The sequence below is a fragment of the Pan troglodytes genome, chromosome 16 (genome assembly GCF_028858775.2).
Source record: "Pan troglodytes isolate AG18354 chromosome 16, NHGRI_mPanTro3-v2.0_pri, whole genome shotgun sequence".
Taxonomy (NCBI): Eukaryota; Metazoa; Chordata; class Mammalia; order Primates; family Hominidae; genus Pan; species Pan troglodytes.
In genome coordinates, this window is record NC_072414.2 from 44,543,029 (window position 1) to 44,557,848 (window position 14,820).

The 14,820-nt window shown below is 38.6% G+C and overlaps 1 protein-coding gene across 7 annotated transcripts in view; it reads right to left on the bottom strand.

Moving 5' to 3' along the window:
- Positions 1–14,820, bottom strand: part of ARPP19 (cAMP regulated phosphoprotein 19) — a 30,417-nt gene that overhangs the window by 7,082 nt on the left and 8,515 nt on the right. For 2 of the 7 annotated variants that reach the window (XM_009429152.5, XM_009429153.5), the window contains 2 exons: positions 14,573–14,627; positions 2,786–2,908 (listed from right to left, as the gene is read on the bottom strand). In XM_009429152.5, coding sequence (XP_009427427.1) covers positions 2,786–2,908; positions 14,573–14,617 — 168 coding nt within the window. In that variant the 5' untranslated portion in view covers positions 14,618–14,627. Of the gene's footprint in view, positions 1–2,785; positions 2,909–9,909; positions 9,967–14,013; positions 14,777–14,820 lie in introns of those variants that run through there. The other 5 variants (XM_054666962.2, XM_001170470.8, XM_054666963.2 and 2 more) reach the window with 5 other exon arrangements.

The following is a 14,820-nucleotide window of genomic DNA, read 5'->3' on the forward strand; positions in this document are numbered from 1 at the left end:
CAATGCCTGACAATTAGAATTGCCCTAAAAAGGAAAAGGTTACTGCAAAAGGCAGAGATTCAGCAAAGACAATAAAACAACAAAGATGTCAGAGAAAGAAGCTAATGCTTTAAGATAGAGAAGTGAACTAAATTAATGTTTATCAAATTGGGATCCACAGATAACAACGATGATGATATGCCTTTAACAATCTCTAAATTTCATGAGTTTGTAATGAAAATATTTAAAAATTAATTATGATCTAGATGACAATCTTATAAAAGCCTCCTCTCACCCAAATTTATGGGCCATACTTACATCAGCATTTACAACTACACTGACACTAAGTGATCACCTAAAGTGGTAATGTTCAACTTTAAAGCCATGTTTCTTACAATTGGATTCACTGTTTTCTTGGGACTTCACAACCCCTACGAATATGAAAAAACAAAACAAAACAAAAAGCAAAAAGAAATAAAAAATGTAAAAACAGGCCACACAGCTTCTTGATATCCCTCCCAGCTCTGATAATCTATGTAGTCATGTGTACATGGTCATATTGTTAAAAGTCTAATAATAACATTAACCTCATAATAACATTAATGGGTACAACACAAGAAGAGACCTATTATAATAATCACAATATCTAATCAAACCTTCTCAAATTAAGAAGCTACTTAAAGATGCTAAGGTAATTTGTCAAGTTTGCTAACTAGTGATAGAGGAAAATTAAAACCCAGAACCCGTGATCCAGAGTTTTAAAAAAAATCAAAACTTCATATAAGATAACTTATTCACTGACATTGTTATAATACAGAATCATTAAAGAGCTCACTTCTCAAATTCTATCTACTTATTTCTTGATTCAGTGGCTTTCTTCATTCTCAACTATTTATATCTACAACACCAACTCCAAGATACAATGTATATGAAATCTGACTTGAAGATACTTAAAAATAAATAGTTCAAGCTAGAGAAAAATTACAGTGACAATTGGCCCAATATTGGAAGAAAGCCTATTAGCCAAGGTTATGCTGGAGATTAGCAAAGAAAACATTTCCTAAACAATAATCAAATCAAAATAATTTAATAGCCAAAGATTAAATAATTTATCTCATAACTAAAAACACAGTTGTCATTCTACTTCTTCTATTTATCCCCTATATTATGATCTTTATGTTCTAAAATAACCACATAATACTATTTTATTGACTTACTTCAATTTATTTAATCATTTCTCTGCTGTTGAATAGTGGTGCTGCTACTAATTATAGTTATAAGCTATAAGGAGGACCTTCCAACTTGGAAGACGTTTTCCTTGTACTGAATTATACCCTTAGATTAATTAATAAGAGATTATTGATTTGAAGAACATTTTTATAAACCTTAATCCATACCCTGTTCCGAAATGAGTAATAATTTTTAATGTTTAAACACAACAAAGAGCATATTAGTTTCATTCACTTCAACCTTAGCAACAGGTATTATTTTAAACATTTTTGCAATTTAGTTATATAAATACTATGATGTAATTTGCATTTCATTGATGTCTATAATATATAAACATTTTTCTGTTTATTATATTTCCTGTTAAAATCCTTTATCCAGGAGCACCTTAAGTGTTTTTCTTGTACACTTAAAAGTTTCCTTTCATATATTTAAAAGTTTCTGTATGTATTTTAGACATTAACTAACATTTTTGTAATAACTTCCCTACTTGATTATATATTTCACGGTACGGGAGTTTTACATCTTCATAAATTTGGTGTCATTATTCCATCATCCTACTATTTCAAAGCTGTGAATATTATTCTTTCATGTAAGATTAAAAATACCATTCTATTTTTTGCCACTTTAAAACAATCCATATGTACCTAGAGCTAATACACACACAGACATGTGTTTTAAGCAAGGAGCCAAAATCAGTATATGAATGTATTTAAGGAGAAACATGATTTAGCATCTCATTCAACAATTCTCTTCCATAAGTAATATTTCATCCTTCCCTGTATAGTAAATAATTTGAATATGCTTAAGCTGAAGATGGAACTCTCTTAATTTTTTACGGCAAAGGAAGGGGTCACAGGACAATACTTAGGGAACAAACAGGCCAGCATTATCTCAATCTCATTATTGAGAAATAATGGTATCTACCTCACAAAACATGGCAGGAATTTGAAAATAATATCTTCAGTAATTTGAACTATGATAATGAAAATGTTTAAATTGTATGAGAGTAAATCTGACTGTGAAACATATTACATAAAGGAGACAGCTGTGCATTTATTAAGTGATCATTTCATCCAAATAAGTATTTTAAGCTTTCGAATGTTGTGTGGGAATCACCTGCAAAAAATATGGAAGTTTCAAAATATGGGCAGAAGGATAAACACCAGCTTCTGGATAGTGGCTGCTTTTGGAGAGATAAGGGAAAGGGCTCATATTTACATATAGGGTGGGTTTCAACAGTATCTACAACATTTTCTTTCTTAAGAAAGATAAAACTGAAACCAACATGGCAAAATATAAACATTAAATCTGGGAAGGGGTATATGGGTTCTGTTATATCTGCACTAGTTCTACATGCTTTAAATAGTTTATTATTAAAAATGCTGAAGAGTTGTAGATTCTCACAATGCTTATTTATAAACTGCAAAATATTGGAAAAACCCATTACAGATACATATACACATATGTACATACCTGATAAAGTACAACGCTATACGCACAGATATTCGTTTCACAATCTGTCAGCATACTGAGTTTGTAGGGCTTCAGTATTTGGAAATTACCCATGAGAACTTACCCCTTTCTGCAACCGTTTCCTTAAGAAATCTGAACCTCCAGGCTTTTGTCCCAGATGAGGATATCTTGCTTTTAATTTTGCTTCTTCTGCTTTCTCTGGACTAGTCACTTTATCTTCCATTTCCTAAAATAATTTCAAATAAATTACTTCTCTATTACAACTCAGTTATTTAAAATAATTCACCTTTAAAAATCTGGATTCTGAATTCTAGTTGTTAAATGCCAAGTACCACAGCATCTGACTAAGAAATCAAACCCAGAAGCCTTTAAAACATCTCTATCTTGTTTTTCAAAAGATCCATGTGATAGCTCTATTATAGCTGTGATGCATGTGTAACACCCCACACACTGGATAAAAATATCAAGATAGCTCAGCTCTGAAGTCTTGCTTGCCATTACTTTTCCAGTCATGTATAATACATTTATAGTTAGTCACCTTCTATGGAACTCTTCAGTTCTTTGCCTATATTTAGAGAATCATCCTAATACTGTTAAAATATACAGGATTTTTTCTATTTATCTAAAATTATGTATGATTTGAAGTTACTTAGATTCTTTACTAGAAATTAACAGCAGCCTACTTATCAGTACATTTTTCTTGAATACAGATGATCCTGATATTTGTTTTTTTATGATAATTTTTAATATTTTTATTATTTTAAATAATAGAGATGGGGTCTTGCTATATTGCCTAGGCTGGTCTTGAACTCCTGGGCTCAAACAATCCTGCCTCGACCTCCCAAAGTCATAGGATTACGGGCATGACCCACCATGCCTGGCCCATCCTGATATTTTTAAAGAAGAGAAACATCATTTTTGTCAATCCTCACATCTATGTATTTCATTGCCTAACTCTCCCCCATGTTTAAAATGACAAACTCTGTTCATGTCAAACATCCTATTCTTTAATATATCAAAAACCTGTTTCCTGACAGAACTATCAATTCTTCCATCTATTCACTTTGAACAACAGTCTTGATTTAGTCTGCTTTCTTTCAAAGCGCTATATTTAATAGGGAAGGAGTGTTTATTACTTCATGGCAAGTACTGCAGAAGAATGAATCAAGAAAAACAGGCTAGGCACGGTGGTTCACTCCTGTAATCCCAACACTTTGGGAGCTGTGGGCGGATCGCTTGAAGCCAGTAGTTCGAGACCAGCCTGGGCAATATGGACAAAACCCAACCTTTGTAAAAAAGTTTAAAAATTATCCGGGCATGATGGTACATGTCTGTGGTTCCAGCTACTCAAAAGGCTGAGGCAAAATGACTGCTTAAGCACGGAAGGTTGAGGCTGCAGTGAGTCATGATTACACCACTGCACTCTAGCCTGGGTGCATACCCAGGTCTAGCGAGAACTTGTCTCAAAACAAAACAGAAAAAAAAAAAAAAAAAAGAAAGAAAGAAAGAAAAAGAGAAAGAGAAAAAGCTGTCTTGAGATAGATAAACCGGGCAGCTGGCAAGGCACATTTTCTAAGTAATGGACTCATTTCTGCACATTAAATCAGCAAAATCACATACCTCTGCCTATCTTGAGCCTTCCAGGTTACTTAGGAATAGTAAAAGCAGGAATGTTAAATCCATAAATGTCAAACCTATGTTCTTACATAGCAAGCAAACCATTTATCTATCTAAGCACTGAAAGAAAAAAAAACTTCATAAAATTTTGGCATATATTTCACTCAAAATTATATTCATACATTAAAAAAAAAAAAAGATGAAGATCCTGTTTCCCTTCCCTTTGTACCCACGGGGGGGGGGAAAAATTACAGGTCAAGCTATATTGCCCAAACTGGTCTTGAACTCCTGGCCTCAAAGCTATCCTCTCACCTCAGCCTCCCAATGTGCTGGGATTATAGGCATGCACCACCACGTCCAGCTCTCATACATGTTTTATAATCAGCTTCATTCACTTTATATATTATCAGTATTTCATCCTGAACTGCTTCTTCATTTGTTGTTAGATCTTCTCATTTTCAGTCTCGGAGAATTTTGAGAAAAAAGCTGCTTCTGTCAAATACTGTTTTCTGTGGAGCCTCTTTTTATGTTGCAGATTCATCCATTTATGTTATCTCTTTAGAGTGGCCACATCATTCACTCACTTGACATGCACGACATTCAATTATGTGCACTTAGCCAGAAATAGAGAATTTAAATAGTGGTGAGTCTACCAGTCATTCCATTCAAGAAGGGTATGCTCCAGAGAGGTAAGTGTGAGGTATGTGATGCAAACCTGCCATTCCCACGTTAGTCTCTCGTTAGGTATCTTGCAGAGCATAAGTACATCAACATGCTGTTTATCGCTGCAGTGTTTAAAATCTCAGCCCGTACAACACAAGCCTATTACCTTAGCTAGCACTCAACTTAAGAATCACCCTAGCCATCTAGCCATCTGTTCAAACACTGGACATAAAAGTGACTACCTGCTCTACTGAGAATTGATGGGGCAGTCTCCAATATGATTATGCCTTCTCTAGAATTTTGTCAAGGGTGATTTTAGCTATATGTGATTTTTTTCCCTTACTAACATTAGAACCTAACCCCATCTAAGATATGACTACACCATATTCATCACCAAAGCCAGAGAAATAAACATAAATGTAAGATTACCAAGTTTAATGTAGGAAGGCGGGCTGAGTCACTGCACAGCTTCGATGCGGCTCAGCCCTCACTGCAGATATCTACTGCAGCCCAAGGGTGTTCTCAGTGCTGCAGTTTAGAAGTGGATGTGGGAGGAGAGGCCTACTCTTGGGTTTCCCTGCACAGCTGGCTTCAAATAATATTGGCTGAAAAGGATCCCAAGCTAATTGTCACCCTTTAGTCCCTGCACCTTCAAATTAAGGATGTTACTGGAGTCCTACATTTCCAATAAAAATTCAGCTTTCTTGAGCCTAGGAAGTGAGAGCTCTCCACTTCTTCCTTTGATTTGAAATAGTTCTCCAAGTCTAATAGTTCCCTGAATTCCTTAAAAATTTTTAAAGGAAAATTGTATGTAGGTAGCAACTTACTCTAGTTTCCAGTGTTTCTGCAGGTTTCCTCCATTTGATATATAAAGGAAAATACCTTGTACACAATCCTGGCATTCCCTTATTTTTTCTTTTTTTTTTTTTTTGCCATGTTGGCCAGGCTGGTCTCGAACTCCTGACCCCAGGTCATCTGCCCGCCTCGGCCTCCCAAAGTGCTGGATCACAGGCATGAGCCACTGGGCCCAGCCGCATTCCCTTGTTTTCTTAATAAGGAATACATTGATATATCATATTAAGCATGCTTAACTAAATTAAAAAATGTTTTGGGCAAAACAGCATCTATGAGCTGCAAATGTCATTTATATTTAGAATGAATTTATAACATGTCTTAGAAAAAAACAAGCCAATTCTTGAACTTTCTTGCCAAATACATAGCACAACTGAAAGCCCCTGCTAGCTGCAACTTCCTAACTGGATTCAGAATTTCAGTCGGATTTAACAACAGGGGGGAAAAGATGACCTAATCTAGATTTTTAAATGTGGTAAACACCATTAAGACTTCCACAATACTTTTCATGAATCCTACAGAAACATTCTACAGAGGTAGGCAGTTCTAGGACCTTAATGATAAGTTAGTTCAAGTGCTTGGACATGCATTAATGTTCTGACAGTTACTGAGTTCTTATTAGGTTCTGTCAACGGCATCTATGCCGGATTAAAAGGCATGAAAGAATCCATTCTGCTCCTGGTGATGCCACCACCAACAGCAGACAGCAGTCGCCCCTGTGAGCTCCTACAGAGGGACATATAGCAGATAAACAGGGGCTCTAGCAGCAGCTACATGACAAGGGAGGCAGACGATGGTGGACTCTGAACAGTACTCATCCTTGCAGGGTCAAAGGCTTTCTGTAATCCTTACCTCTGGAAACACCATCTTCCTCCCTTTTGTTCCTCTATTCCTTCTAATAATTTGTAACCTCATTCCCTAAAAATCATATTCCTTCCTTTTTAAAAACATGCGAAGTGGTTTCTGCTCCTGTCTCCCAACAGGACACTGATAAAAGCAGGTAAAATAAGCGATTTATCCACAGTCATGTTCAAAAATGCAAAATAGAAAACAATTTGATGTGACTCCATGTTTCTGGACCTCAAGGGAATTCCTAAACATTTACTTAAGCTAGAATGAAAACAAAGGGGAGATAAGCCAATAGTTATTTATTTGTTTATTTTTTCCAAAAAGAATCACAGAAAGATTAAATCATAAACTAATCAAACTTTGGGTTAAATAGGTTAGGATGTAAGGGATAAAGGACAGGAATGACTATTACTAAACAAAGAAAATTGGTATATACATAAACATATACTGATAACAAGTCAATATTGTAATTTTAATAACTTTATCATGTGGAGTTAAGACAGAAAAGAATACTATATAACAGTACCATATTTTTAGTTTAAGTGTTCTATGGTCATGTATAATTTAGAAAAGGGTTTATAATCTTAATTTTTACATCTTGTTTAGTTAAGAATGCATGAAAAATTTCAAGGGGAACCAATTAAATAGCAGAAATAAAAAGGAGTGTTGGGGAGAGCAAGAAAGGAAGAAAAATAAAAAAAATTTTAAATACCAAAAAGAAACCAAAGATAAGGAGAAACAAATCCCAATATGTTAATAACCACAATAACCATACTGAAGCAACAGACTGTCCATTTAAATCCAGTGGCTGGATTAAGGAAAAAAAAAACCTAGCCACTTGTGGAGTACACATTTAAAAAAATCTAAAAACAAGGACATAGGTTGAAAGTAAAAAGACTGAGGGTGGGTGGTGGTGGTAACATACCAGGCAAAAAATCCTTACCAAAACAGAGCTAGTGCAGTGCACCTACTTTTTTTTTTTTTTTTTTTTTTTTATATTAAGATACGTGGTCTTCCTATGTTGCCCAGGCTGGTCTAGAACTCCTGGCCTCAAGCAATCCTCCTGCCTTGGCCTCCCAAAGTGCTGGGACTGCAGGCGTGAGCCACTGTGCTGGACTGTGCCACTAATAAAACGGCATGAAAATATACAAAGCAAAAATTGACAGAACTATAGGGAGCAACTGACAAGTCCACTACTATGGAATTCAACACACCTTCCTCAATTATTGATAGCTATAAAAGATAAAGTAGTTAAGACACTTGATCTTAATTTTACATCTAACAATTAGGGAATGCATAGTCTTCCACAAGCACAAATGGAAAAACTGACTAATACTAGGCCATAAAGCAAATCTTAACTATTTTCTTCCAGACCACCATCTATGACTGCAATTCATTAAAGTCAGTAACAACAAAAAAATTATAAATCTCTAATATTTAGAAATTAAAAACATACTTCTAAATAATTCCTGGTTAAAAAAGAAAGCACGAGTATTTAAAAAAAATAGGAGTTCTAGACCTACCTGGGCAACACAGTAAGACCCTGGCCTTTACAAAAAAAATTTAAAAATTAGGTAGGTGTCGTGGTAGATGCTTATATGCCTATAGTCCTGGCTGCTTGGGAGGCTGAGGTGGGAGGGTCACTTAAGCCTACCCTGGGAGACAGAGTGAGACCCTGTTTCTCTAAAAACAAACAAACAAAACCCTACAACACATACCAAAACTTGTCAGATATAGCAAGTATCTCTCAAGGGCTTATATCAGAGAAGAAAGCTAAATCTCAATGAGCGATGCATCCAATTTAAGAAGTTAGACAAAGAAAGGAGCCCAAAGAAAATGGAGAAATAAAAAGCAGAAATTAATGAAAAAGATACAATAGAAAGGGCCAACAAAGGGGGTGGAGATGGCAAGCTTAAGAAGTTTTTTTTTTTTTTTTTTTTTTTTTTTGAGACAGAGTCTCACTCTGTCGCCCAGGCTGGAGTGTGGTGGCACGATCTCGGCTCACTGCAACCTCCACCCCGCCCCACGCTGGGTTCAAGTGATTCTCCTGCCTCAGCCTCCCGAGTAGCTGGGATTACAGGTGCCCATCACCGCACCTGGCTAATTTTTGCATTTTTAGTACAGACGGGGTTTCACCATCTTGCCCACGCTGGTCTTGAACTCCTGACCTCGTGATCCATCTGCCTCTGCCTCCCAAAGTGCTGGGATTACAGGTGTGAGCCACCGCGAAGAAGTATTTTTTATGATTCAAATGTGGTTTTGCAGTTTCATTCTCCAAGAAGCCTTTGTGTTACACAGCAATTTTACTACATTTTAAAAATAGATGCTGTAATGTAAACGGATTTACTTAGGTAAGTAGCTTCTAAATTGATAATAGGGTCCGCAGAAGGCAGAATTCTGAACTTTTAGCTACTGGCTACAAGTTGGGAAAGGAACCCCAGGATATGGTAACAAAGATACATGTTTACACACAGATACATGTATACGATGTATGTATCCAAAAAACAAAAACAAAAATCTTAAGAACAGTATTTTTAATAATAGTTATTGTCTCGGCATGTGCATTTTTTTGATTTGTACCACTGAAATACATCAGAAATCCTTTCTGTGAATAGGTGGGGTATAAGTTATAAATATATACACGTAAAAAGGACACTCAAATAACTAAGGATTATTTTGTAGTCTATTATACACTGAGCACAATTATGTCTCAATGACTGATACCACTTTTCAGCCTTCGGCAGAGGAGGGTTATACAGCAACATCAGCAATAAAAATCTGACCACTCTAAGCAAATTCTCCTCTATCTGCTCAGCAACATGTTCACTGATGCACTGATTGACGAATAACTAGAAAGGATTAACGAAAGCCAACAAATCCTTTGGGATACTGCCAGGAAGGTACCAATACTGTATCAAGCTCTATGGAAAATTACTGTTGTCATTCTATTAAGTCTTTGTTTGCCTAGTGCCTAGCATTTAATGAATGTTCAATAAAAGTTCATTCATCTGAATGAAAAAATACAATGTACTTGTTTCCATAAAGCTATAAAGCTAAGAAACTTTCTCCACACTTGAGGATTTCACCATCAGCTCATCTTTAATATTTTATGTTATAGTAAACACAGCTTCAGGATTAGAAGTATTCAAGTCTTGCACAAACAAAAGAAGCAACCCTAACAAACTGTTGTATCGCAAACTGCTTAGACGGCTAAGAGAAACATTTAAAAACTTTTCTGAGGTTTACCTCTAGGCTGTTAGGAATCGATGGTTGCAGAGACCAAGGGAGCATGTTGTGTTCACTCTGAATAGAAATAGAAAACATGGATGAGGCGGTGGCTCACACCTGCAGTCCCAGCTACTCGGAGGCTGAGGTGGGAGGCTAGGTGAGCCCAGGAGTTCAAGGCTGCAATATGCTATCATTGTGCCATTGCACCCCAGCCTGGGCGACAGAGTAAGACCCTGTCTCAAACATAACAAAAACATTCTTCAGCCTTTAGGTAACCGAAAGTAGTGTCAAAAGAGCTCCTGAAAATACCAATATGAACTCCTATTTTTAAAATACTGGAAGCATGGGAAAACAATTTATATCTCTTTATGGTTGATATATTAAAATAATGTAGATAAAGGTTCTTTTCCTCTTCTACCACTCATAAAGGCACCAACCTGTATCTTTTACCTGACAAATAATTTCATTGACAGCTTTCCTGTAGGTATCCTTTCCAAGACATATTAGTTTGGTGAGTCTTATAACCTCTAGAAAACTTGCTATTGAGATCTTAAAAAAAAAAAATTAAGGCCACAACACAAACGAAAAAATATATACACACATCACTGTAGTTTCGTTCAAGAGTTCTTAAGTGGGTCTAAGCTAAGGTTTTCATCTTACCATGGTCTATTCTTCTCTATGGTACTAGCATTGTCATTTGTTTTGAAATAGTACTTTGGCAAAGGTTTTAAAAGAAAAGTTCTGAGGAATATCCATTCAACCATTTTGTAAATAATATCAAGCACAATGTTGAGTGCTGTGAGAGAACAGATATATAAACCAGGGTCCCTGAGCACAAGCTGCTCACAGTGCAATTAAAATTACCTTTTTTTTTTTTTTTTTTGAGACAGGGTCTCCCTCAGTCACCCAGTGGCGCCATCAAAGCTCACTGTGGTGCCATCAAAGTTCCCTGTGGTTTTGACCTCCTGGAGGTCAAGTGATCCTCCCCTTAGCCTCTGGAGTAGGTGGGACTACAGGTGTAGATTTATTATTTTAGAGACGGGGTTTTGCTATGTTGCCCAGGCCGGTCTCAAACTCCTGGCCTCAAGCGATCTTCCCACCTTGGCCTCCCAAAGTGCTGGGATTACAGGCAAGAGCCATGCTGCAGGGCCAGATTTATCTGTTTTAAGTTTCCACTTGCCTCTTCTCCCCTCCAGGACTAGTACACATGCCTTAGCTTACTGTTGATAGATTCATGAGATCTGTGCTCAAAACTTTTAAATGTTTTGTTTTCACTTCAGTGGTTATCTCAAAGGCAAATATAAGCATATTCTGGGGAATCTGAATCACCACGTTGCATCTAAGTAGTGCTATGTGGGTTCTGCATCTGAGCTTTCTTTGACAAAGACTCAGCAGGTTACTCCAACTGTCCAAGAAAATGAGAAAAGAATGGAGCTGAACTTAAAATGTGATTGTATCTATGACTCTGGAAACTTAGTGACCTCATAGTTTACTCTTAAAAGGGGAACTGAGCCACCACATGGCCTAGGGGAGTGTTTACTTGACAAACTCAAAAACTCCCTCAACTTTTAACAATTGCTGCCATATTCCAAATACACTGGAAATTTAGTTTCAGCAAAATACCAAGCACACAATCAAAAATTTAGACTGGCTTTGTTGTATTTAATCTGTTTTAGTTTAAATTTTATTTTATTTTTTTGAGATGCAGTCTCACTCTGTTGCCCAGGCTAGAGTGCAGTGGCACGATCTCGGCTAACTGCAACCTCCGCCTCCCAGGTTCAAGCAATTCTCCTGCCTCAGCCTCCTGAGTAGCTGGAACTACAGGTGCGTGCCACCACACCCGGATAATTTTTGTATTTTTTAGTAGAGACGGGGTTTCCCCATATTGGCCAGGCTGGTATCGAACTCCTGACCTCGTGATCCGCCAGCCTCGGCCTCCCAAAGCGCTGGGATTACAGGTGTGAGCCACCGTGCCCGGCCAAATTTTATTTATTTATTTTCTGACACAGAATCTTGTTCTGTTGCCCAGGCTGGAGTACAGTGGTATGATCTCAGCTCACTGCAACCTCTGCCTCCTGGGTTCAAGCAATTCTTATGCCTCAGACTCCCGAGTAGCTGGGATTATAGGTGTGGGCCACCATGCCTGGCTAGTTTTTGTACTTTTAGTAAAGACAGGGTTTCACCGTGTTGGCCAGGCTGGTCTTCAACTCCTGGCCTCAAGTGATCCACTCGCCATGACCTCCCAAAGTGCTGGGATTACAGCTGTGAGCCACAGCACAGGCCTTTAAAATTTTTTAAAAATATTTTAAAAGTAGCTCACTGTAGCCTCGAACTCCTGGTCTCAAGTGATCCTCCCACCTCAGCCTCCCAAGTAGCTGGGACTACAGGCCTACAGACATGCCACCACACCTGGCTAATTTTTATTTTATTTTATTTTATTTTGTAGAGACAGAATCTTACTATGTTGACTAGGCTGGTCTCAAACTCCTGGCCTCAAGCAATCCTCCTGCCTCAGCCTCCCAAAGTGCCAGAATTATAGGCAAGAGCCACCATGCCTGGCTGTTTTAGTCTTAGAGTGGTATACAAGTTAAGAGATAAGAGTTTATACTTATTTTTTATGTTTGTACATATTTAATTGTATACTAATACAAGACAGGAATCTATCTGGTTTTCTTCTCTTACCAAGGGTGCACACACCACTCAAGATAGAGAAAGTGACTTAGCTTTTACTCCATGCAAGGCCCAGCTATCTACCTTAATTCTTTAGCGGCAACAGGCAACCTACCAGTAAACTATAAAGGTATTTTTAGCTGAATACTTTGGCTTTAAGTGGAAGGTCAATTGGGTACACAGACAATAACTTAATTTTTTAGGTCATCGAACTGATCTTCCAAATAGAAGAAACAGGTGATTTGGCCCACAGGAACACAGAAGTGACTGTGCACATTTTCTTCATGGTTAGGGACACCATCCACGCCACAGGCAGTTAGCATTTACAGCCAATCCTCAATTTAAGAAGGAACATTATATTCCTAACACACTTTGGTTGATTTTAATGACAGCAGCTAAAACCAAAGCACCTTAAATGTTTAATGTAGACAATCAATAAGAGAAAACGTTCAAGCTACCCTTAATATTGTTAAAAGATACATTAGGCTTTTCCAAGTAAAAGTATTTACACTCTAGAAATCAACACTGCATACTTTGGCAACATACTAACAGAACTTATCAAAGAAAATTACATAGCATACTACTGTGCACCAGAAGTTAATGCTAAGTTTGACGTCAGTGTTTAAGGCAAAACACCACAGACAGGGACTTGTTATTTTGGGGGGCTCCTAAATTTCAAGCAATAATGAACACAATACGCATTTTACAATAAGCAGGTGATACTTAATAATACTGTTAAGATTGCAATCTTTAATATTTGTATTTTTGCCCCCCAAATCCATTTTTTTGGTAATGTGTAAATATATCTATTTTCACGGGATATTCTCAAATAATGTGGTAACTTGGACTTTTATCTATGCTATATGTTATTTTCTTGTTTTTCAATTACTTTAACATCCTAACAGAAGCACCAAACTTAAGAAAAGTTAACACGGTTTTAAGAACATATGGAATGGGCTTAGAACACTAATCCAATTCCCAACTTAATTAGGACATAAGTGCAACATTAAGCAGAAACCCGCACGAAGGTCAAGCAGTAGACCAAAATCGTATTTAACGGCAACACAACCTGATTTGTAAGAAAAATTGTTGATAAACAATTTAGGAGACAAGATACCTCGGGCCTTTCTCACTTCTCGGCCAGTCACACCTGCCTAGGAGGGCAGGGCGGTGGAAATAATTACAGTGGGAGAGACAAACACCAGCCTAGATAAATACAAAGGCTTGATATTCATAATTTGAACCACAGTGACACTCCTGGCCTATTCCCCTACATCAGGAAGACACAAGGGCGTTTACAAAATATTCCTGTTTCCAATAAAACCCTGATTAATTTCGTGAGTAAAATTTTAAAATTCCACCCTTTCGATTTTTAGTCAAGTACCATATTTGAGTCCCATCGACTGAAACCTTTTTGAGCACAGACTGCGCTGCACACTGCACCTGACTCACCTCCTCTAGGCCTCACCCCGCCGTGGGAGGCAAGCACCAGTATTCGGCCTTTACAGGTGAAGACACTGAAGGCCGGACTTTACTCACTGACCATGGTTACAAGGGTTGGCCCTGAAATGCCAATCCTGGCCCACATCGCGGCCCGCACACGAGGCACTGCTTTTGGAGTGAACCGCACGCTTACAATACAAGTAGTTGGAGAGTTCTTCAAAGGAAAAAATAAAACTTCCTCACCAAATTGAGGCTTACAGAAAAACTTAGGCTCTACGCCCAAAGACTGCGTCCTGGGCTCTCGCGTAAATATAAGTGACTGAGGAACACCGCGACCCACGGAGGTGTTACAAAAGGCACGATTCGGAGTCAACGCGGGGCACGTTGGAACTCCCAATTCGTCGGCGCACCAGCCAGCGACGGCGGGAAGCCAAAGGTGGGGCGCAGGAGCCTCGGCCTCCTGCGCCTCGGCCCCGCATCTCGGGCGCGCCCCTCCGCCTGGCGGGAGCAGGCCGCCCGCCAGACCCGGCCTTGGGCAGGGCCCAGGGCTCACGCCCCGCGCGCTCACCTTCTGCTCCTCCGCGGAGGCTGCCTCGGGGACTTCCGCAGACATAGTGCTCCCTCTGCAGACGAGACGCCGGGAAAAGATGCAATTAGCGGGTGGCCGAGGCCACCCGGCCGCCGCCGCCTTAGGCCCGCCCGCCGCCCGTCCCAGCTCTCCCAGGGCCCGCCGGGCCGCCTCCGCCCGCGAAAATGGCCGCCGCCTTATGACGACACGGAGCCGCGAAACGCTCCGCTGGCCAAGGCCCTCGCACG